Here is a 24,055-nt window from a genome sequence, read left to right as displayed (position 1 = left end):
GGTGTTTATACTTCAAGAAAATAATAATAATGTCATTGGCCAATCCATCTACCGCCAGTCTAAACGAGAGACTATTAAAAGAAAAGACAGTAAGGCGAGCAGAACAATCTCCCAACAAGAGGAGAGTCACTCATGGCCTACGACACAGAGGATCGTGAGACTCAATACTGCTTTTCTGCCATCAACTCGTCATGTATCAAGGGAAAATGCTCCAGACATGAATATAACATTATTTACTTGTTTGTATCATTGCTGTCAGCATGGACTGTGTTTCTGAACCTGCTGGTGATCATCTCCATCTCTCACTTCAAGAAGCTTCACACTCCAACCAAGCTGATCATTCTCTCTCTGGCTGTGACAGACCTGCTTACTGGACTTACTGTGATACCCATAGAGGACATCAGGCAAATTGAGACATGTTGGTACTTTGGAGACACTTATTGTGGACTGTTTGTGATTATCGTTAGGTTGCTCCTTTCTACATCTCTATGTAATTTAGTTTTAATTGCTGTGGATCATTATATGGCTGTGTGTCACCCTTTACAGTACCCACAGAAAATAACAACTGCTAAAACATCAATATGCATCTGTCTCTCCTGGTTTTGCTGTTCAGTTTACAACATTGAGTATATAATTAATAACGGATATTTTAATATCTCACACAAAACATTGTGCTATGGCCAGTGTATTGTCATGATTAGTCCTGCTTGGAGATTTACTGATTTGGCTTTGTTCTTTCTATTTTCTTGTGCTGTGATCATCACTGTGTATTTGAGGATATTTTATGTTGTACAATGGCAAGTAAAAGTTATAAACTCTCTAGTAAAAGGTGGTAAATGTTTAGTGGAAAGTTCAGTCAGAAGGAAATCAGAGAGTAAAGCTGCTCTAACATTAGGAATCATTGTGGCAGTTTATCTGCTTTGCTGAATTCCTTTTTATATCTGTTCTCTAACAGAAATCACAACAATCTCTTCTACAACAATGACATTTTTAACATGGACTTTGTATATTAGCTGTGGTCTGAATCCTCTTATCTATGCTTTATTTTACCGCTGGTTTAAAATATCAGTTAAACACATTCTAACTCTTAGAATATTTCAGTCAGGATCATCTTTGACGGACATTTTTACTGATTGTCATTCTTGACTGATGGGGTTTTATTTTATTTTTTTTCTTTAAGTTAAAGCACAACCTCTGATTTGAATCCCTGAAAATGCCTCAATACTGTTATTACAGTATATATGTATTCATGTTTTCAGATTAACTAAACATTAGCTAAATGTTAAAAGGACAGTTTAACCAAAAATGAAGATTTCTGTAATCTGTGATCATTTACTCTCCCCTCATGTATGATGTTATGGCAGAATGACCATTCACTTTCAATGTCCAGAAAAAAAAGATGCAATTAACATAAATCGTATTTCTTCTGTTCTTACAAATCATTACATGTATTCTTTCTGGGTAAACGATCCCAAAGTGCACTGCAAACTAAATTCATGTGGACAATGTGAGTGTTGAGACTTTGTTTACAAATAGTTATTTTATTTTTCTTTGAATAGAGACATGTATTACAGTTAATGTAAATAATTGAGAAAAACATGTCCTTTACTCATATGTTTGTTCAGTTAAACATTTAGCATATAAGCATTGCATTTGTATATGTGAAGTATATACTAAGTATGCGTAGGCGTGACAATATGCAGTTTGAAGTAGTGCAGCGGGTTGCTGACACGAAAATTAAAGAGAGACATATTATGACATACGTTGTGAGCGACTGAATTCCTTTCCCCCCCCGAACTTTCACTAATATTTTGGTGCCGAAACCCGGGATAGTATCGTGGAATAAGAATCTCGGAGTTAGAAGAAAATTGGAAGTGAAAGTGAGATAAGAGAAGATGGCTGCGCAGTTAGAGCGTATGAAAAAGAAGAGGAAAACGATTCGCAGCTCGGCAACGAAGTTGCTAACTAATTTGGAAGAGGAGATTAAGAACGAAGAGCCAGACTGTGATAAACTGCGAGAGTTGCTTTCAATGTTATCCGTGAAGGAGGAAAGTTTAGTGGATCTTGACCGAGGCATTGAAAACGAAACTTCAACGGATGACTTGGAGGGTGAGATAGCGAGCGCGCTGGAGTATCAAGACCGCATCATCATGTGGAAATCCCGTGCAAAGAGACTGCTTGAGAGACGGCTCGAACAGGAAAGCGAACGGATAAAAAGTCCCGCAAATCACGAACGTTTGCCAGAAAAACGGTATGTCAAACTACCCAAATTAGTCATTGATAAGTTTACTGGGGAAATCAGTAAATGGCAGGAGTTTTGGAGTCAGTATGAAGCCGCGATTCATTCTAACGAAATGCTGAGCAAGAAAGAAAAATTTGCTTATTTGAAAACGTACTTAGTTGACGCAGCAGCGAACGCAGTATCAGGACTAACTCTAACAGACAGTAATTACGATGCAGCAATCGAATTACTACAGAACAGATTTGGAAGAAAGGATATTGTTATCAGTGCTCACATGTCTAAATTGCTGAATTTGGCACCTGTTAAGAGATCGTCAGACATAAGGGCTCTGAGAAGTTTATATGATGAGTGTGAAATTCAGATTCGGAGTTTGGAATCTCTGGGTGTTCCATGTGACACTTATGGCAGTCTTTTATGTCCAGTATTAATGCAGCTGATGCCAGAGGACGTCGCTTTAGCCTATACTCGTCAGTTGGATTCTGATGGAGGATGGAAGGTGCCTGACCTTATTCAGTTTCTGCAAAGGGAGGTGCAAAGCAGAGAAAGAGCGCTGCAACTTACCAGACCAGAAAGCGCAAAAAAGGACAAACAGTACAATAATAGATGCTTTACCAAATCGGAGATGACTTATGAAACAAGACCCAAAAAATGGACAGTGTCTTCTGCAGCTGCCTTACACACAGCTAGTCATGCTCCTAAGGCTTGTGTATATTGTGAGAATCTGAATCATAAACCTGAAAATTGCTCTGAATACTCAGTGGCTGCTCAAAAGGAAAGGCTGAAGAAGTTGGGAAGATGTTTTGTTTGTTTGGGGCCTAAACATATAGCAAAATTCTGCAGGATCAAGGGAATTTTCTGCAGTAAGTGTGGACGTAAGCATCATCAGTCAATTTGTGAAGAAAACAACAAGCCGCTTGATGTTAACAAGGACAGTGCGGAGGATAATGATGCTAGTACTGAAGCTGTAGTGTCATCAGTGTCTAGCACTGTAAAGCCAGAAGCTGGAGGGCAAATGACTGTGCTGCTTCAGACAGTTAAGGTGTGGCTAGAAGGTCCAGCAGGTAGAAAATTAGTGCGTTGCCTGTTGGATGGAGGAAGCCAACGAAGCTTTGTGCAAAAGAGTCTAGTGAAAACACTAGAACTACCAATGATGAAAAAAGAGACGCTGAATCTTCACACTTTTGGAGCGGAGAATCCTGTAATTACAGAATTCAGAAATGTGAAATTAGAACTTGAAAGTGTGTGGAATCCGAATCAAAGAATAGAAATCACAGCACTTGAAACTCCTCAAGTCTGTTCGGCTGTTATGAGAGTGCCTGGAGAATATGTGCATCAGAAGCTTGAAGCTAAAGGGTTGCAACTTGCAGATTTTGTATCAGAGGATACTAATGATTCTGAGCTTTCAGTTTTAATAGGAGCAGATTACTACTGGCAAGTAGTATCAGGAAAAGTCGAGAGATTAACTGAATCTCTTGTGGCCCTAGAAAGTATTTTTGGATGGGCAGTTCAAGGGCCAATTCCCATGTCTAGTGTAACAGACACAACCTGCATGCAAATTTGTTTAGAAGAAGATATGCAGATGTCAAAACAGCTACGGGCCTTTTGGGAAGTAGAGTCCTTGGGCATATTGAACAAGACGACTGAAAGTCCAGAGAAATCAGACGCCGTACAACACTTTAACCAGACTGTAACCTTCGAGAAGGGACGTTATCAGGTGGAGTTACCCTGGAAACCAAATAAACCAGAACTACAGAACAATTTCAGGGTAGCTAAGAAAAGGTTTGAGAAGCTGCAGAAAAACCTAAAAGCTGACGTAACCTTTTACACACAAAATACAGAGATGTAATAGAAGACTATGTGCAAAAAGGCATTTGTGAAGATGTTCCGAAAGAAAACTCACAACCAAAGAAAGCAGAAGCTGTTGAGTTCTATCTACCACACCACGCCGTGATCAGAGAAGATAAAACAACAACAAAATTAAGGGTGGTGTTTGATGCATCCTCGCATGAGGAGGGTTGTCCATCATTGAATGACTGCTTGCTTACGGGACCGAACTTGAATCCTGATCTGTTAGATGTACTTATCAAGTTTCGACTACACAAAATTGCATTTACTGCGGACATCACAAAGGCATTTTTGCAGATTGCTCTGGCAGAAAAGGAAAAGGATGCCGTCAGATTTTTGTGGCTTCATGGTCTTCCAACTGACAACAAAGAAGTTGAGCTGCGCATTATGAGAATGTGTAGAGTAGTTTTTGGAGTTTCCCCAAGTCCATTCTTGTTAGCTGCAACCATTAAGCATCATATTCAGAAAAAGGAGTCAGAACAACCGAAAGCAGTAAAAGCCTTGAGTGAGTCGCTCTATGTAGATGATTTAATTGTAAGTTCTCCTGATGTGGATGAGGCATATAATATCTCCACAGCTGCCAGAGACATCCTGCTAGAAGCGGGTATGAAACTGTGCAAATGGGTGACAAATTCAGCAGAACTAAAAGCAAGATGGACGGAGAATGCAATGGAGCAAGACCTAGTACCAGACAGTAGTGGAAATGTACTAAAAGTATTAGGTTTAGTATGGAGACCAGAAAGAGATGATTTTGTGTTCGATTCCAAGCAACTGTTGAATATTGTGGAGGGCAAAGGAAACACCAAGAGAAATGTTTTACAAACATCGTCACGTATTTTTGACCCCATTGGATTTCTAACGCCCTTCACTGTAAGAGTGAAATGTCTTCTTCAAGAAATGTGGGAAAGAGGACTTGGCTGGGATGAACAGTTGCCTTCAGATTTGTCAAAGTTATGGGTTCAATGGTGTTGTGAAGTGCCACAGCTCCGCTTAATGAACATACCAAGGTGGTATGGAATTAAGGTCCAACCTAACGTTCGTGTGCACAAGCTACACATATTTTGTGATGCTAGTGAAAAGGTATATGGTGCAGTTGCTTATCTGCAAGGAGAGAATGAAGGTGGAGAAACTGTAACCAGTTTTGTAGCCTCTAAAACAAGAGTTGCTCCATTGAAGAAGCTAACTTTACCACGTTTGGAATTAATGGGAGCTTTAATTGGAGCTCGGATCGGAAATAATCTGCTTCGTCCCTTGAATATGGAGAAAACCCAAATATGCATGTGGACAGATTCACTAATTGCTTTACACTGGATCAAGGGTTCTGCACAAAGATGGAAGCCGTTTGTAGCTAATAGAGTAGCTGAAATTCAGAATCTCACAAACCCTGAATCGTGGTCACATTGTGATGGAAAGAACAATCCAGCTGATTTAGCTACACGTGGAAAAAGTGCAGCAGACCTCGTACAGAACCGGCTCTGGTGGCGGGGCCCAGAATCCTTTACTCACGCTTACTCAAAAGAACCTGAGGAAACCTGCCTTGCTGAAGTGAACACTGAGCTAAGATCCAAGTATCAGGTCACCGTACAGTTTGGCGGTGTTGAACCAACAGAGCCTCTCTTGGATTTAGCAAAATACAGTAAGCTGAAAACAGTGTTGAGAATAACTGCATGGATAAAGAGATTCATAACAAACACCCGATCCAGATGTAAAATTCAAGGCGAACTCTCAACAAATGAACTGATCACAGCTGAGATATATTGGGTAAGGATAACTCAGGAACAGAGTTTCAGCAAAGAAATGCATTTGCTTAAGTCAAGTCAAATGGTTGACAAAGATTCAAAGATCAAGGATTTGAACCCATTCGTAGATGAAAATGGACTAATCTGCGTTGGTGGACGACTACAGCAATCCGAGTTCAGTTTTCGAGAACAACACCCATGGGTGCTTCCCACAAAGTCAAGATACTCTGAATTGCTAGTTCAGAGTTATCATGAAAGAGTAATGCATTCAGGTGTAAGAGATACTCTAGTCCAGGTAAGAGAAAAATATTGGATTCTACGTGGTCGCCAGCTTGTGAAGTACATTTTAGGACGCTGTAAAGTTGCAAAAGATTGACAGTAAGACCAGCTCAGCAAATCACTGCTCCTTTGTCAAGGGACAGAGTGACTGAATCTTCCCCCTTTGAAGTAACAGGAGTAGATTTCGCAGGTCCACTGTATGTCAAATCGAACAATGTATCAAAAAAGGCGTACATTGCACTTTTCACGTGTGCTGTTACACGAGCAGTACATTTAGAATTAGTGTCAGACCAAACTACAGAGAAGTTTCTACTTGCTTTGAAAAGATTTATAGCAAGAAGAGGTGTGTGTAAAATAATTTACTCAGACAATGCAAAAACATTTAAAAGGGCGGATCAAGATCTGAAAGAACTGTGGAAATCCTTTAAAATTTCTGAGCTTACAGAATTCTTTGCTTCAAGATCCATTGTTTGGAAATTCATTGTAGAACGTGCTGCTTGGTGGGGAGGTTTTTGGGAGAGACTTGTTAGGTCAGTAAAAAACTGTTTGAAGAAAGTCCTAGGGAAAGCTTCTCTAAACTTTGAAGAGATGACAACTATTTTGACAGAAGTAGAAGCAGTTTTGAATTCTAGACCACTTTCCTACTTACACAGCGAAGCAGATGAGCCCCAACCTTTGACGCCTTCACATTTCCTAATAGGAAAAAGACTAACATCTCTGCCACCAAAGGCTGTGGTCTCAGAGTCCAGCTACTCAAACTTGACTAAAGAACATGCAAATCGGTGATGGAAGTACCGACAGAGACTGCTGACTACCATCTGGAACCGTTGGCGAAAAGACTATTTAATGGATTTAAAGTCAGCGCATAAAAGTGATTCAGTAAAAGCTACTGTGCTAAAAGAAGGTGATGTTGTCTTAATTGGAGAGGACAGAGTACCACGTCAAACATGGAAAATGGGAACAATTGAGAAACTACATTCAGGAAGAGACGGCCTAGTACGCTCATGCAGTGTCCGTACTTCTTCAGGCAATGTGTTAAGAAGACCTGTACAGCTAATATATCCCTTGGAATTAGTTTAAATAAACAACCCTAAAATGAGAGTATGAAACTGGTTCATCGGGTGGGAGGATGTTGAGACTTTGTTTACAAATAGTTATTTTATTTTTCTTTGAATAGAGACATGTATTACAGTTAATGTAAATAATTGAGAAAAACATGTCCTTTACTCATATGTTTGTTCAGTTAAACATTTAGCATATAAGCATTGCATTTGTATATGTGAAGTATATACTAAGTATGCGTAGGCGTGACAATATGCAGTTTGAAGTAGTGCAGCGGGTTGCTGACACGAAAATTAAAGAGAGACATATTATGACATACGTTGTGAGCGACTGAATTCCTTTTCCCCCCCGAACTTTCACTAATAGTGAGAGAAATGTTGATTATTAACATATGAACCATGAACCATCCAGTACTGATCAAAAAAACAGATCATTGAAGGATTGTCTACTGAGGCATTTTGAGGTTTCTCAAGGGCAACAAATACAATAAACCCAAATAATTCCAAACAATACAATAACCTCAAAATGCATTTGGACACACAAGCCACATAAACAAAATTAATCCAAAAGGTCAATCCAGCGGCGAACGTAATCCTTATGGGCGAGGCAGGAGAATGGTCAGACAGGCGAGAGTGCAAAACGAGACAACGACAAGGAAACTAGACAGAGAGAAACGCTTCGTATGACTAGGTAAACTCAGTACAATACTCGGCAGTGAATGACAGGAAGACCGGGGCTTATATACAGTCAGTGATTGGTGCAAGTGGTAAGAGCAGTGGCTGATGGGTAATGTAGTCCGGGGTTGAATGCAACAGTCCGAGTGTGACGATGGGGTGAGAGTGACATCTGGTGGTGAGCGGACAGCGGGACACCGACCAGATTCGTGACATAGTGGCTACACCATGGCATTATGGATGATTTTCTTCCAACAGGTGGCACTGATCTGCCTCCAATCACTTAATTTTTGCTCAATTTTTAATTTAAATACTGGATTAATTGAAAAATAGTATAAAAGCTTTTTTTTTTTTTAACATTTTAATAAATAAGGATAACAGATTTAAAAAATAACAAAAGTAGATTAATGAGATCAAAGGCTGCCTGTCAGATATACCCAAGACATTATATCATGTTCAACCACTAGAAACAGAGCCAGCGGCAAATTATAGAAAAGTTGTCCAAATTACTGCTACATTCAACAAGCAACTACATTCTTGACATGACAATCACTGTGAGAAATGCTGCAAGCAGTGTGACATGGTTCCTGTGTCAATACTGACTGCCATGTTAGCGCACTAATTTAATTCATTAGTCACGCAATTAATTCAACCACCCCGCTACAGATCTTTAAGTCATTTCACATTTCATAGAGCAGGACTCCACAATAAGGACTACCCAAAGGCACAGAGCCAGTGTAAAAGAAGCTCAGGAAAGTTGACGGATTTGTTACTGCATCGTCATGTGTGCAAGTCTTTTTAAGCCTTTGTAATACAAAAATTCTAAATGGAAGATGAATTCAAGAAAGATGCGAAAGACAAGCTGTGTTTTGTGTGTATAGCCATGTTCCTTCCATGTCTTCTTGCACTTCACCAAACAAAAACACACGCACATCAAAGTACTAGGGCTGGGACAATAAATCAATACATCACGAATCAAGAAATGATTCAGAATCGATTTTGAGATTTTTCAGATGCGTCGCAATTCTCTCTTGAATCGATTCTGAGCTTAGAATTTAACAGCAGATGGCTTTGCTTTTGAAACAGCTGCACTCTGCTTGAAATCTTGACATCTAAAATAATAATTTATGAAGTCTTGCATCATAAAAGCTGAAGTGCAAGTACAATTAACAACATACATGACTCAGCCGAACGCACAAGAGCTCTTCTGTGTGAGTATTTGAGTGTGGTTAAAAACTAACCTAGAGCACCATCTGCTGTCTCAAATCGATCTAAGCTCAGAATCGATTCCAAAAAAATAAATTAAAAAAATGAAATAATTGCGATGTATTCTGAAAATCTCGGAATCAAACCACAACTCGTGATGTATCTATTGTCCCAGCTCTACAAAATACCCTTCTTGGCAAGTAAATTTGTAGCTTTAACGATTAATCTACATTTAATTTATACAGCAAAGTACAGATGCACTGGCAGACCGACCATTTTTTGTTTTATTTATTTTCACATCTCTGTTATGAACTTGCAAACAAACCGCACTGCAATCATTCTCTAATTGTGTGGAAAAATTATATATAAATATTTTGTGGAAAAAATATTGTACAGGCAGAGCAAGATCACTTTTCACAATGCACAAAATATTAAATTTGGGGGTAAGGATTTATATGAATATATCTCTGAAGGGAACTGACTATCTTCAGAAAGCACCACCTTCTGTCATAGAGTGAATCTGCATTCCCATTCAGCCAATCTGCTGTTTTTGTTTCATGCAGATGTGTTTTATATATTTAAAAATTACACTATATAATTTAAACCAAAAACTGCACATATTACATGTGTGCTCTCTATCTATTCGTGCTTAAAATGCTACAGATACATAGTAAATACTAAAAAACATGTTGTTCATGTTCTTTCTTTTTCCTTTAAGAAAATAATTATACCACTGCTCAGCATCAGAGTGGGCGGTAGATGGGTTGGTTAGTGTGATCCAGACACTGTATAAATGAAAGAACATTGAGGAGAGCAGAACAAACTCCTAACAGGAGGAAACTCAATCATGGCCTATGAGACAGAGGATCATGAGATTCAATACTGCTTTCCTGCCATCAACTCATCGTGTATCAAGGGAAAACGCTCCAGGCATGAACATACTATAATTTACCTATTTGTATCAGTGCTGTCAGCATGGATTGTTTCTTTGAACCTGCTGGTGATCATCTCCATCTCTCACTTCAAGAAGCTTCACACTCCAACCAACCTGATCATTCTCTCTCTGGCTGTGACAGACCTGCTTACCGGTCTTATTGTAATACCCATAGAGGGCATCAAGCAAAATGAGACATGTTGGTATTTTGGAGACACTTACTGTGGACTGTTTGTAATTCTCCTTAGGCTGCTCCTTTGTATGTCTCTTAGCAATTTAATTTTAATTGCTATAGATCGTTATGTGGCTGTGTGTCACCCTTTACTGTACCCACAGAAAATAACCACAACTAAAACTTTAAAAAGCATTTGTATCTGCTGGTTTTGCTGTTCAGTTTACAATATTAAGAATGTAATTAGTAACGGATATTTTAATATCTCACACAAACGATTGTGTTATGGTCAGTGTATCATTATGCTTAATCCTGCATGGAGATTTACTGATTTGACCCTTTTCTTTCTATTTCCTTGTGTTGTGATCATCACTGTCTATTTAAGAATATTTTACGTTGTACAACGGCAAGTGAAAGTTATAAACTCACAGATGAAGGGTGGTAAGTGTGTAATGGAAGGTTCAGTGAAGAGGAAATCTGAAAGTAAAGCTGCTCTGACATTAGGAATCGTTGTGACAGTTCATCTGTTTTGCTGGATTCCTTTTAATATCTGTTCACTAACAGATTTCACAACAATCTCTTCTACAACAATGACATTCCTGTCGTGGACTTTGTATGTTAGCTGTGGCCTGAACCCTCTTATCTATGCTTTATTTTACCGCTGGTTTAAAATATCAGTTAAACACATTCTAACTCTTAGAATATTACAGCCAGCATCCTCTCTGATGGACATTTTTACAGATCATCATTCATGATTAACCAAATATTAGGGACTGTGCTCCCAGAACTGTGCAGAATAAATATGCAGTGAACATAGACTTGATCCCAAAGCACACCACAATGATAAAAGAAATTCACTGCTAAAAATGATCAGCACAAAATAGTTACATGTAATAAAAATTGACTGCTTTAACCAATATATGTCTATTATGTATATATGTTTGTATGCTTAATAAAGTACCTTGCTATTACCTTATCAACAAGCTAGCATCAAACTTACAAATGACAACGTCAAATGTATCACACGTATGCTTGTTTAAATAATAAGGAGAGGTTATTGCATAAGACTCACCTTCCCCAATTTATCACTAATATTGCCAACCAGGAACACAACATCTCTGTGAAAGTGTACAAGGCCCCCACCATGGTCTGTATTGTGCTTGTTGATGAACCTACAGTACCTACAGAGATTTCATATAAATGTATTTCAGTCACTGTGACAAACTGGTCACCTCCAAATGTTTTTATGTTTTTGAAAAACTTTTTAAACACATGGAGTCCATTGCAGTACAAGGTTCCACTGGATGTCAATGTTCTTGGACTTTATACGAACTACTAGTTCTTTGATGTTGGCTTGGTGTGTCACGGTCTGTACCCCTGTACATATGTTACCCAAAGACTGTAGTGTGTAGACACACGCATAACACTGCTTTAACAAAGAGCTAAAGGCAGGCCTCTTCACACAACAATATCTAAAACACATTTCTTGTTTCTGCATTATTACATAATTAACCATTAAATAATGCTGTAGCATATTACTGCAGATTTTCTGGACTTACAGCTTTGTGTGGTAATTATTATTAATAAATTTTAATTTGTAATTTTTAATATTCATGCTGATTCCAACTGTCAACATTTTGCTAATTTTAATCCATGAAAACAAACTCACAGTCTTCACACCTCTAAGGACATTGCAGCATCAGTGTATTTTGTGTGTTTGTTTTCACACCTTTAACAAACAGTTCACTCTGAAATTGTCATTACAGCAGAACTTTAATACTGAACATGTGTTAACAAGGTCCCTCAGGATTATTTACCTACGTGAAATACCAAACAGACACACAAATGGATTTCCTTATGGGATTAATTTCTGTCTGAAGTTGGTCAAATTAACAAAGATGCAAAGTCACTGTCTAAATGGGAGGTCAGTGGCCTGGTGCGCACAAAGTGGTTTAGGCTATTCAAAAGCAGAAATAAACAGTGGCCCCAAAAAATATATTTAAATTATTTTAAAAAATTATTTTTTGAGAAAAGCACTGTCAGGGTTCGGTCTTTGTGTTCTTGTTATATGTACTCCTTCAGATTTTATTTCTGCTCAGTTCCTGTTTCCTACACCTGTACTTTTGTTAATAAAAATCTGTATTTGGATCTTTCTCTCTCACATTGCTAAGTTCACCTAACATGTCACTAACACGCACTACATGATCAAACATTTAGGTGATATTACGTATTTCAGAAAAATGCAAAAAAAAAAAAAAAATTCATCACAAAGCCAGGATCACACTACAGGATTTTTAAAATCCTAATCGATTATGAAATCTGTTTGCAGTGCACACATAAGGAGAATCTTTGCAGTTTATCTTCCCTTAAATCACATGCACAAACTACAAGATTTTAAAATTGCGGCGCATCACACACTACAAGATATTATTAAGATTATCATGACGGAGGGAGCGCCTCACATGATCTTACGCAACAGATCATCATTTCAGCAACTATTGTTTACATATGTTAACTAGTGTGCTAGCAGCTTTATGCACTCACTATGTTGAAAACAGAGACAATTTCACTCCAGAGCTTTCCTTGCTCCATGCGGTTATGGTATGTTTTCAACATATTATACAGACAGTGTTACTACAGAAACATAAGAAGCAGTTTCCTCCATCTTCACTATCCAATGGACCGTACAGCAGCTGTTTTGCGGTCGCACATTGGTTGTTGTGAAAGTACTGACGTAATCATAGCAGTGATCATCCTGATTTAAAATCCTGAATATCAAACATGTTTGATATGATCGGGGCGGCTCCGATTTGCGTGAGAGCAGATCGGGACCGATCAAGGTGATCGACAAGATTTTTGGTCCGATTCTCGGGAGGGCAAAATCGGGACAAAATCGGGCTAAAAATCCTTTAGTGTGAGCCCGGCTTAAGAGGGGAATTCCTCCCCATTTTCAAAAATAAAATTCAGGTTCTGAACGAATGTCTATAAAAAAATTCTACATATTAAAAAAAGGCTTTAAAAAGATCTGTATCGGTGAACATACTGGCAGTTCCTGCTTTCTGTGATCGGCTGCAAAAATCCTGATTGGAGCTCCCTTAGTTTTCTCTTCATCAACATTACTTTTTAAAATATTAAACTTACTGAGTTATAACAAGGCCTTGCGATACACATATTGCACACTGCACAATGTACATTGGTAATATTTTGATTATTTCAATCTATCAAGAAGCCCTAGTAGTGATGTACGCATACTCTGACCCACCCCGGCCTCTAATATCAAAGTATACAGTTGCTGTGTAAATGGATTCACAAAGATCAAGACCTTTCTGTTTTTGCTTCAGTTTTTTTTTTAATTACACAGTATAACTTAAATCAAAAACTGCACATATTACATGTGTGCTCTTTTTTTTTTTTATCTATTCGTGATTAAAATGCTACAGATAGATAGTAATAGAGCTAATAAACATTGTTCATGTCCTTTCTTTTCCCTTCAAGAAAATAATTATACCACTGCTCAGCATCAGAGTGGGCGGTAGATGGGTTGGTTACTGTGATCCAGACACTGTATAAATGAAAGAACATTGAGGAGAGCAGAACAAACTCCTAACAGGAGGAAACTCAATCATGGCCTATGAGACAGAGGATCATGAGATTCAATACTGCTTTCCTGCCATCAACTCATCATGTATCAAGGGAAAACGCTCCAGGCATGAACATAATATAATTTACCTATTTGTATCAGTGCTGTCAGCATGGACTGTGTTTCTGAACCTGCTGGTGATCATCTCCATCTCTCACTTCAAGAAGCTTCATACTCCAACCAACCTGCTCATCCTCTCTCTGGCTGTGGCTAATCTGCTTACCGGAATTATTGTGATACCCATAGAGGGCATCAAGCAAAATGAGACGTGTTGGTATTTTGGAGACACTTACTGTGGACTGTTTGTAATTCTTGTCAGACTGCTCCTTTTTGTTTCTGTTAGTAATTTAGTTTTAATTGCTGTAGATCGTTATGTGGCTGTGTGTCACCCTTTACTGTACCCACAGAAAATAACCACAACTAAAACTTTAATAAGCATCTGTCTCTGCTGGTTTTGCTGTTCAGTTTACAACATTAAGAATGTAATTAATAATGGATATTTTAATATCGCACACAAACGATTGTGTTATGGTCAGTGTATCATTATGCTTAATCCTGCGTGGAGACTTACTGATTTGATTTTATTCTTTCTAATTCCTTGTGTTGTGATCATTACTGTGTATTTGAAGATATTTTATGTTGTACAAGGGCAAGTGAAAGTTATAAACTCACAGATGAAGGGTGGTAAATGTGTAAAGGAAGGTTCGGTGAAGAGGAAATCTGAAAGTAAAGCTGCTCTGACATTAGGAATTGTTGTGACAGTTCATCTGCTTTGCTGGATCCCTTTCAATATCTGTTCACTAACAGATATCACAACAATCTCTTCTACTACAATGACATTCCTGTCATGGACTTTGTATGTTAGCTGTGGTCTGAACCCTATTATCTATGCTTTATTTTACCGCTGGTTTAAAATATCAGTTAAACACATTCTAACTCTTAGAATATTACAACCAGCATCCTCTCTGATGGACATTTTTACAGATTATAATTCATGATTAACCAAATATTAAAGGAACTGTTCACCCAGAGCTGTGCAGAAAAAGATGCAATGAACATGAATGGTGACTGAGGCTGCCAATATCTCTTCTGTGTTCAAAGCAAGCATTATATCTGTTCTTCACAGAGACACGATCCCAAAGCACACCTCAATGATAAAATAAATTCACTGCTAAAAATGATCAGCACAAAATAGTTGCGTGTAATAAAAATGGACTGCTTTAACCAATATGTCTATTATGTGTATATGTATGCTTATTAAAGTAACATGCTATTAACTTAACATGCTAGCAGCTTACAAATGACAAATGTTTCACATGTATGTTTGTTTGAATAATAAGGAGTTGTTGTTGCAAGACTTACCTTTCCCAATTTATTACTAATATTATCAACAAGGAAAACAATATCTCCATAAATATGTATAAGGCCCCACCATGGTCTGTATATAGTACTTGCTGCTGATGCAGTACATGAAACCTCATATACATGTACTTGAGTCACCGTGACACAAACTGGTCACTTTCAAATGCTTTTCAAAAACTTTTCAAACACAAGGAGTCAGTGGCTACTGGCAACAGTTATTCTGTAATATAGCAACTCAATATTGCAGTACAAGGTAAGTGTATATGTTCCAATGGATGTCAATGTTCTTGGACTTCATACTGACACATGCATTTGTGGATATAGCATGAGGTAAAAAAATAAAATAAATAAATACAATTTTATTGTGCCCCCAATTTTATGGATGTCTGGAAAGAAGTGAAAACTTTGCTTTGTTTATAATTTGTATATCTTTATTCCTACCTGATGGTATAAAAATGTTATTTCAGAAAGTTATATTATGCAGGCACAGAACATGCATACTGGCTGGCCGTTGGCCGTAATCTCTTCAGCAGATGATGCAAGGTGACCCCAGCCGTGCTATACACTGCTTTGTTCCAATGTTAATTTTCTTGGACTTCATACTGACACCTGTATTTGTGGATATAACCAATTTTATTGTGCCCCTAATTTTATGGATGTCTGGAAAGAAGACTTCGCTTTGTTCATAATTTGTATATCTGCAGTCCTAGTTGCACCTGATGGCATAGAAAGTTATTTCCTCTCATGCAGGCACAGAACATGCACGCTAGTTGGCCGTTGGCTGTAGTCTCTTTGGTGTGTTCAAATGCAACTTTCAGGCCAGACGCAGGTGATGCGAGGTGACATCAGCTGCCCTGTGCACTGCTAGTTATTTAATGTCGGCTTGGTGTCATGTAGTCCTTACATATGTTACCCAAAGACTGTAGTGTGTAGACACACATGCATAACACTGCTTTAACAAAGAGGTAAAGGCAGGCCTCTGCACATGACAAGATCTAAAACATCTTTCTTGTTCCTGGATTATTACATAATTAACCATTAAATAATGCTGTACCATATTACTGCAGATTTTCTGTACTTACAGCTTATGTGCTAATTATTATGAATAAATTTTATTTTGTATTTTTTTTTAAATATTCATGTTGATTCTAACTGTCAAAATTTAGCTCATTTTAAACCATGAAAATAAACTTACAGACCTCTGAGGACATTGCAGCATCAGTGTATTGTGTGTGTTTTGTTTTCATACCCTTAACAAACAGTTCACTCTGAAATTGTCATTACAGCAGAACTTTAATACTGAACGTGTTAACAGGACCCTCAGGATTATTTATCTACGTGAAATACCGAACAAACACACAAATGGATATCCTTAGGTGATTCATTTCTGTCTCAGGTTGGTCAAATTAACAAAGGTGCAAAGTCACTGTCTAAATGGGAGGTCAGCGGCCTGGTGTGCACAAAGTTGTTTGCGCCATTCAAAAGCAGCAATAAAGAGTGGCCCCAAATATGTACTGAAATTACTAAAAAAAAAAAAAAAAAAGAAAAAAAAAAGGTTTTGAGAAAAGCACTAGCTGTCAGGGTTCTGTTTTTGTGCTCTTGTTATATGCTGTCCTTCAGTTTTTAATTCTGTTAAAGCTCCCGTTTCCTACAACTGTACTTTTGTTAATAAACATCTGTATTTGGATCCTTCTCTCTCATGTTGCTAAGTTCACCTTACATGTTACTAACATGCACTGCATGATCAAACATTTAGGTGATACTATATATTTAAAAAAAAAAAAAAAAAAAAAAAAAGTCTAAAAAAAAAAATACGCAATATATACATTGGCAATATTTTGATCATTTCAATCTCTCTTGCATCCCTAGTAAAGATGTAATGCTGGATAACAGCAAAACTAAATTACGCATACTCTGACCCACCCTGGCCTCTATTATCATACAGTTATGCCACCTCCCAGCAACAATAAACAGTTTGTGAAAGGACACATAAATACTCATATAAGAACTAGTCCGGCTATTATTGGTTTAAACACAACGTAAATAAGAGATTCATTGCACAGTGTATACGTCACTGATCACAGCTGTGTTTTTGCAACAGTGCAGAGCTCAGTAAGCTCATGCTGAATTGATTAATGAAATGACAGCTCCAGTAATTATAAAGGAAACTCTCTGCTTGCTTTCACAATTTAAATAAAAGTTTTATTTTTCAGGCTGCTAGCTACACACTGCGAAATTTCTGGATTGGCAACCAAAATTAAATGTGGGAATCAATCCAAAATAGGATGACTGACAGTGATAGCCATAAGCAATGGACAAAAAAGTCAGATACTGTATGTCAGAAAAAAATGTGTGCATTAAGTTTTAAAGTGTAAACACAAACTAATATCCTCCCACTTGTTCTATGAAATGTTTCTTTGTTTTTCAAAAGAACTCAAAAACCACAGCTTTTTGTCAGAAGACTGCACTTTCTGTATAATTTTCATTTGTTTTATTTATAAATATTTAGCTATATATCCCAGCCCTACTTTACTGAAAAACATTTAATGCCCCTGCTCTTTAAAAAAAATAAATAATAATAATTAAATCACAAATAATCAGTAAAAACGTCCAAAAGAGATGATGCTGGCTCCAATATTTTGAGAGTTAGGATGTTTAACTGAGATTTTAAACCAGCGGTAAAATAAAGCATAGATAAGCGGATTCAGACCTGAGTTAACATACACAGTCCATGCTAGAAATGTCATTGTGGCAGAAGAGATTACAGTAGTACCTGTTACAGACAATAGATAGTATGGAATGTAGCAAAGCAGATAAACTGTCATAATGATTCCTAATGTCAGAGCAGCTTTGCTCTCAGATTTCCTCCTCACTGAACCTTCCAATACACATTTATGACAAGAGTTTATAACTTTCACTTGCTGATGTACAACATAAAAAATCCTCAAATATAATGTTATGATCACAGTACAAGGAAACAAGAAAGAAAAAGAACAAGTCAGTGACTGTCCATGAAAAACCTATTATTAAATAGCACTTTCCATAGTACATGTCTGATCTTTGTGAAGTGTCAAAATATCTGCCACTAATCATATAGGCAACATTGTAGGCTGAAGAAAAAAAAAACAGCAGAGACAGATGCTTATTAAGGTTTTAGTTGTGGTTACCTGCCGTTGGTAGAGTAATAGGTGACACACAGCCACATAACGATCAACAGCAATTAAAACTAAATTGCTAAAAGATGTTGAGAGGAGCAGACCCAACATTATAATAAACAGGTCACATAATGTGTCTCCAAAGTACCAACACATCTCAATCAGTTTTATGGCTTCCACAGGCATCACAATAAGTCCAACAAACAGGTCGGCCACAGCCAGAGAGAGAATGAGCAGGTTGGTTGGAGTGTGAAGCTTCTTGAAGTGAGAGATGGAGATGATCACCAGCAGATTCAGAAACACAGTCCATCCTGACAGCAATGAAAAAACACATACATGATATTATATTCATGACAGGAATGTTTTCCCTTGATGCATGATGAGTTGATGGCAGGAAAGAGTACTGAGTGTCATGATCCTCCGTCTCATAGGCCATGAGTGAATCTCCTCCTGTCAGGAGTTTGTTCTGTTCTCCTTACTGTTCTTTCATTTATACACTGTCTGGATCAGACCAGACCACCCATATTCCACCCACTCTGATGCATTATGACATAATTATTGTATTATTAATTCCAAACTTCGTAGTCAAATTGCTGTGCACAAGTCCCAAAAATTAAGACATGGAACTGCAAACTTTTACATGATGATATAGCCACAGTGAAGTCTAATAACTTACGTATTGAAACACATCTTAAAAATAAGCACAACTAAAGGGATACCCACCCAGGTTTGAGAATTGTCATCCTACATGCATACAACATTTCAAAATATCATCATCAAAAGATCAACATTTTTCAAAATATCATCTTTTCTGTTGCAAAAAAAGAGAAAAGAAAGCCTATAGGCTAGAAACAACATAAAGGTAAGTCAAAGATGACAGTATGTTCATTTTTGGTTGAACTGTTCCTTCCAAAGTCACTGTAAAAATGGCTCAGAAAGAGAAATTAGTACTGATAAAAGATCTAACACCATTTGTCTGCAGGTGCTACAGGGACTACACAATGTAAGTGGATAGGTCCCTCAATACTGACACATTAAAAATGAACACATGGGTAGTCCAAACAACCACAGTGGATAAATCAATATCTTATGAAGCTAAACACTAGGTGCGTGTCTAAGGGAAAAAAAAAATCCCTATAAAACAATGCTTCTGGGAAACTGTTTAATACGTGTGTTTATGTATCAAGAAAATAATTATATAATTATGCAGTATGAGGGTGGGTGGTAGATGGGATGATTCAGACACTGTATAAATTAAAGGACAGAGTAGATCAAACAGACGGAGACTCACACATGGTCTATGAGACAGAGAATCACGAGATTCAATACTGCTTTCCTACCATCAACTCATCATGTATCAAGGGAAAACGCTTAAGGCATGAATACAATATGATTTATCTCTTCATATCATTGCTGTCAGCATGGACAGTTTTTCTAAACCTTCTGGTGATCATCTCCATCTCTCACTTCAAGAAGCTTCACACTCCAACCAACCTGCTTATTCTGTCTCTGGCTGTGGCTGACCTGCTTACCGGACTCATTTTGATACCCATAGAGGGCATCAAGCAAACTGAGACATGTTGGTACTTTGGAGACACTTACTGTGGACTGTTTGTAATTGCTGTTAGGTTGCTCCTTTCTACATCTGTTAGTAATTTAGTTTTAATTGCTGTTGATCGTTATGTGGCTGTGTGTCACCCTTTAGTGTACCCACAGAAAATAACAACTACAAAAACTTTAATAAGCATCTGTCTCTGCTGGTTTCTCTGTTCTGTTTATAATATTGGGAATGTAATTAGTAGTGCATACTTTAACATCTCACAAAAAACACTGTGTTACGGCCAGTGTATTGTTATGATTAGTCCTGCTTGGACATTCACTGATTTGACTTTTTTCTTCCTATTTCCTTGTGTTGTGATCATCACTGTGTATCTAAGGATATTTTATGTTGTGCAATGGCAAGTGAAAGTTATAAACTCTCTGACAAAGGGTGGTAAATGTGTAATGGAAGTTTCAGTGAAGAGGAAATCTGAGAGTAAAGCTGCTCTCACATTAGGAATCATTGTGGCAGTTTATCTGATTTGCTGGATTCCTTTCAATATCTGTTCTCTAACAAAAAACACAGCAATCTCTTCTACTACAATGACATTTCTAATTTGGACTTTGTATGTTAGTTGTGGTCTTAATCCTCTAATTTACGCCTTGTTTTACCGCTGGTTTAAAATATCAATTAAACATATTCTAACTCTTAGAATATTTCAGCCAGCATCCTCTCTGATGGACATTTTTACAGATTGTCATTAATGTTTCTGTTACAGCATACGTGATATGTATTCATGTGTTTTGGTAAAGCAATGAGACATACATTTCAACAATAAATATTAATGTAATATGAAAAGGATAGTTCACCCAAACAACTATGTCATGATTTGCTTGTTAATCAGAATATCTAGCTGTTGCTGATACGTAATTTTACAGAGGGACAGCCATGGTCGAACATTATGTCAGAATTATATAAACGAGAAGGAATGTATTCTTTATTAAATTCATGTCATTAAAAAGGTCAGGTGATGGCACGAAACACGCATAACTATTTTACATAATATAATGTCTTAAATACAATACATACAAAAATATATACAGTAAAGTAAACTAGATTTGTTGATTCTAGATGGAGTTTTTAATCATTTAAGGTTAGTTTAATGATTCTGAATACAAATAAGTTAACCATTGAAAAACAAATGAATATTTATTGTATTAAAATAACAAATGAAACTACAAAGCTGCAAAAGAGTCAACAACAAGTGTCAATCCTTGGGCTGGACTCTAGGCCTATTCAAAGCTGAAGAAACAACTCTTTTGGTCACTACTAGGGGTGTCATGATATACCGGTATTGACAAAAAACATTATGTTCAAAAAAAGAAATCATAATCATGTTAAATAGGGGTGTTGTGATATACTGGCATTATCAATAACTATGATCCCTCACACAGAAAAGCCTCAAGTGAGATTCAGAGTAATAAAACAAATGACTTTTTAGGAATAACCCTATTATGCACAAAGGCATCCAGCTATCACTGTAGCTGAATAAAAAGAAGAAAGATACGTTTGACTGATGAAACGTGATGAGAATGAACATGTTTCCAACACTATACACTCTTAAAAATCAAGGTGCTTAAAAGGTTCTTCACAGGGATGCCATAAAAGAACCATTTTTGGTTCCATAAAAAAACATTCAGTCAAAGGTTCTTTGTCAAAGGTCCATCTCTTTCTTACCTTTTCAGAATCTAAAGAACCTTCTTTCACCACAAAGAACCTTTGGTGAAACAGAAAGGTTCTTCAGATGTTAAAGTTTCTTTATGAAACCATTTAGACAGAAAAGGTTCTTCTATGGCATCGTGAAGCACCTTTATATTTAAGAGTGTATGGTCACTATATTGTTTATCTGTGTTCTGTTATTTTTATTTTTATTTTTTTTTTTTAAGTAGTAGATGAGTAACTGCAATTAACTTCACAGTTTGATATAGGTGAGCCAGCTTTAGATGCATACTCCACCAGCTTTAGGATGCGTTTACACTAGTGCGTTTACATTTTAAAATGCATAAGTTAAGCTACGGTTACACCTGTCGTTTACACTACTCTGGCATTTTCAACCCTCGAAAACAGAGTCTTTTGAAAATGCTGCAGACCCCTTTTTAGTTTAAAATCTCCAGGGTTGCGTTTCAGTGTAAACGAACCAAAATGGAGACTTTTGAAAACGATGGCATGGCTGCCCACATTCTCTCTGCGTATCCTTGATGACCATGTAAACAGTAACTTTATGCTCATTGTTGTGCCCATAGATATGTATAGGTAGATGCATAATTCGTCCACTCCAAGCACGTAGACTTGTCCGCAATCTAAATAATAGGGCATCTACCTATACATATCTATGGTTGTACCTACATGAATGGTCATGTGACATGCATTTTTGGTTGTGTAGTGTAGATGGAGATAGTTTCTAAAGCGCAGTGAAGGTTTTGAAAGAAATCAAAATGGCGGATAAGAAGTTCAACAGATTACGACAACCTAAACAACTGAATTACACTTCAAATGATTCCGTCATTTTAGGTAGTTCTTATGATGCTGATTTATGTTCAAGTGTCTGTTTTTCTAATAAATGTGCTTTTAGCTAGTTATTTGATGCTACAAAAACGGGTGTGGTGTCATGAAGGTGATCTTGCGATTGGGTCTGCAGGAGTCTGGATGGGACTTTGATACCACGGCTCCACTGCCACAGGTTCCAAATGATTCTGTACTGTGCAGACTGTGGCTCCAACTGACGCAAGTTGACAGTGGCCACACTGAGATGTTTTGGCTTCACTTTACTATGTTTTGGCTTCACTTTTACAGTCAATAGTTTTTTTTTTCATATCAGCAGCCAATGTGCTTGCTTGCTCAACATTCAAATACTTTGCTAGTGCTTGCTGCAGCAGTTGCAGCGTGCTTCAGAAACCCTTCACGTTTCCCAGCTCCACCTGTATAACTACGGGGTACTTTCATGTATGTTATATATGGGGTTATTTCAACATGTTATATGTGCAGCAGCAGTATTTCCAACATGTTCACAACAGCATGTTTGTGGATGTACTGGCAGTAGCAAGCCTCCGTACTTGCTCTGCCACATCAGCAGCATAGCAGATCTATACCGCCAAGACCAAACACATTAACGCTCATGTACATTACCATGCTAAACACTCAGAAAGTTATGACAGAAATATGGCAATTTATGACAAAATTAAAAAATGCTAACATGTGTATGGTTCAACTCAGTATGTCACACTGAACCTAAAGAGACCAGTCTTGTGATTTTTGGCTAAACCGTTCGGAAGCCGTAAGCAAAAAAATGTTCATATGTCCTGCCTAATAGGTGGTGCTGTGCTGAAACTGTGCAGGCACCCTCAGCGCATGGTTATTATAAAATACACCAATTTTGGCTTGAATATTCTTTTTTTCAGATTTTTCGACGACAGGACTGTGGAGATACAACAGGAAGTGAGTGGGAGAGAGAAGGGGTGTGATCGGTAAAGATCCATGAGGCGGGATTCGATCTCGGGACACCCGAGGTGTTACTGCACCATTTGTCGGCGCACTGCCCACAGGGCTATCGGTGCCGTCAATTTTGCCTTGAATATTCTAAAACGGTGTGGAGATATAGCCTCACATCTATTTTGGCATGCCCTGCATCAAATTCATGTACGTGTTAATCAAAATCAGTTCCAAAAAGTAGGTTGTGTGAATAATTCACCCATAGAATTTTTGGTATGCATTCAACTCTGCATAAGCCAAGGAACCTTGCTTCTAAAGAGTTTTGCTATTAAACTTTAGGTTTAAAGGTTATTGCCATAAAAGTAAGCGCAACTTTGAGCTGTTGGTGGTATTAGAGGGTTTCAGTTAGAGCGTTAGTAAGTGTAGAGTTACTATGGTAAATCTAAAGACTGTCCTCTGTGTGCTGAATTGCATAACTTTCCGACAAGCAGTTCTATGGGCTGCCATAGACTGTTACATTTTACAAATTAACTGTCTCTTCATGGTACCACAACTCTTTTTGACTTCACTCAGTGTCATTTTTGCTGCACTACAACCTAAATAACCTAGTCATAGAGAGTGAGGATCAAAACTGATTCAAATAAAAAAAATGATTTATACTTTTATACAGTTGTGTGTCAAACATTGAAAGAAGAAAATGATTATATGATTATGCA

At 37.5% G+C, this 24,055-nt stretch overlaps 1 protein-coding gene and 3 pseudogenes across 1 annotated transcript; all 4 read left to right on the top strand.

Annotated features, from left to right (window-relative positions):
- Positions 1 to 99: 99 nt before the first annotated feature.
- On the top strand, positions 100 to 1,146 carry LOC127171886 (trace amine-associated receptor 13c-like; annotated as a pseudogene).
- An 8,752-nt stretch (positions 1,147 to 9,898) lies between these two features.
- On the top strand, positions 9,899 to 10,908 carry LOC127172375 (trace amine-associated receptor 13c-like; annotated as a pseudogene).
- Positions 10,909 to 13,781: 2,873 nt separating this feature from the next.
- LOC127172374 (trace amine-associated receptor 13c-like) lies at positions 13,782 to 14,791 on the top strand (annotated as a pseudogene).
- A 4,806-nt stretch (positions 14,792 to 19,597) lies between these two features.
- Positions 19,598 to 20,614, top strand: LOC127171891 (trace amine-associated receptor 13c-like). The gene has a single exon (XM_051120828.1). It carries the CDS (start codon positions 19,604 to 19,606, stop codon positions 20,612 to 20,614), a length of 1,011 nt encoding a protein of 336 aa, XP_050976785.1. The 5' UTR covers positions 19,598 to 19,603.
- Positions 20,615 to 24,055: the final 3,441 nt, after the last annotated feature.

Source organism: Labeo rohita, chromosome 10 (assembly GCF_022985175.1).
Source record: "Labeo rohita strain BAU-BD-2019 chromosome 10, IGBB_LRoh.1.0, whole genome shotgun sequence".
Classification (NCBI taxonomy): domain Eukaryota; kingdom Metazoa; phylum Chordata; class Actinopteri; order Cypriniformes; family Cyprinidae; genus Labeo; species Labeo rohita.
Note: the sequence above shows the minus strand (reverse complement) of the source record. Positions and strands in the feature narration are given on the sequence as shown.

Coding starts and splice junctions, on each gene's coding strand:
- LOC127171891 (XM_051120828.1), top strand. CDS start 19,604: ATGGTCTATGAGACAGAGAATCACGAGATTCAATACTGCTTTCCTACC.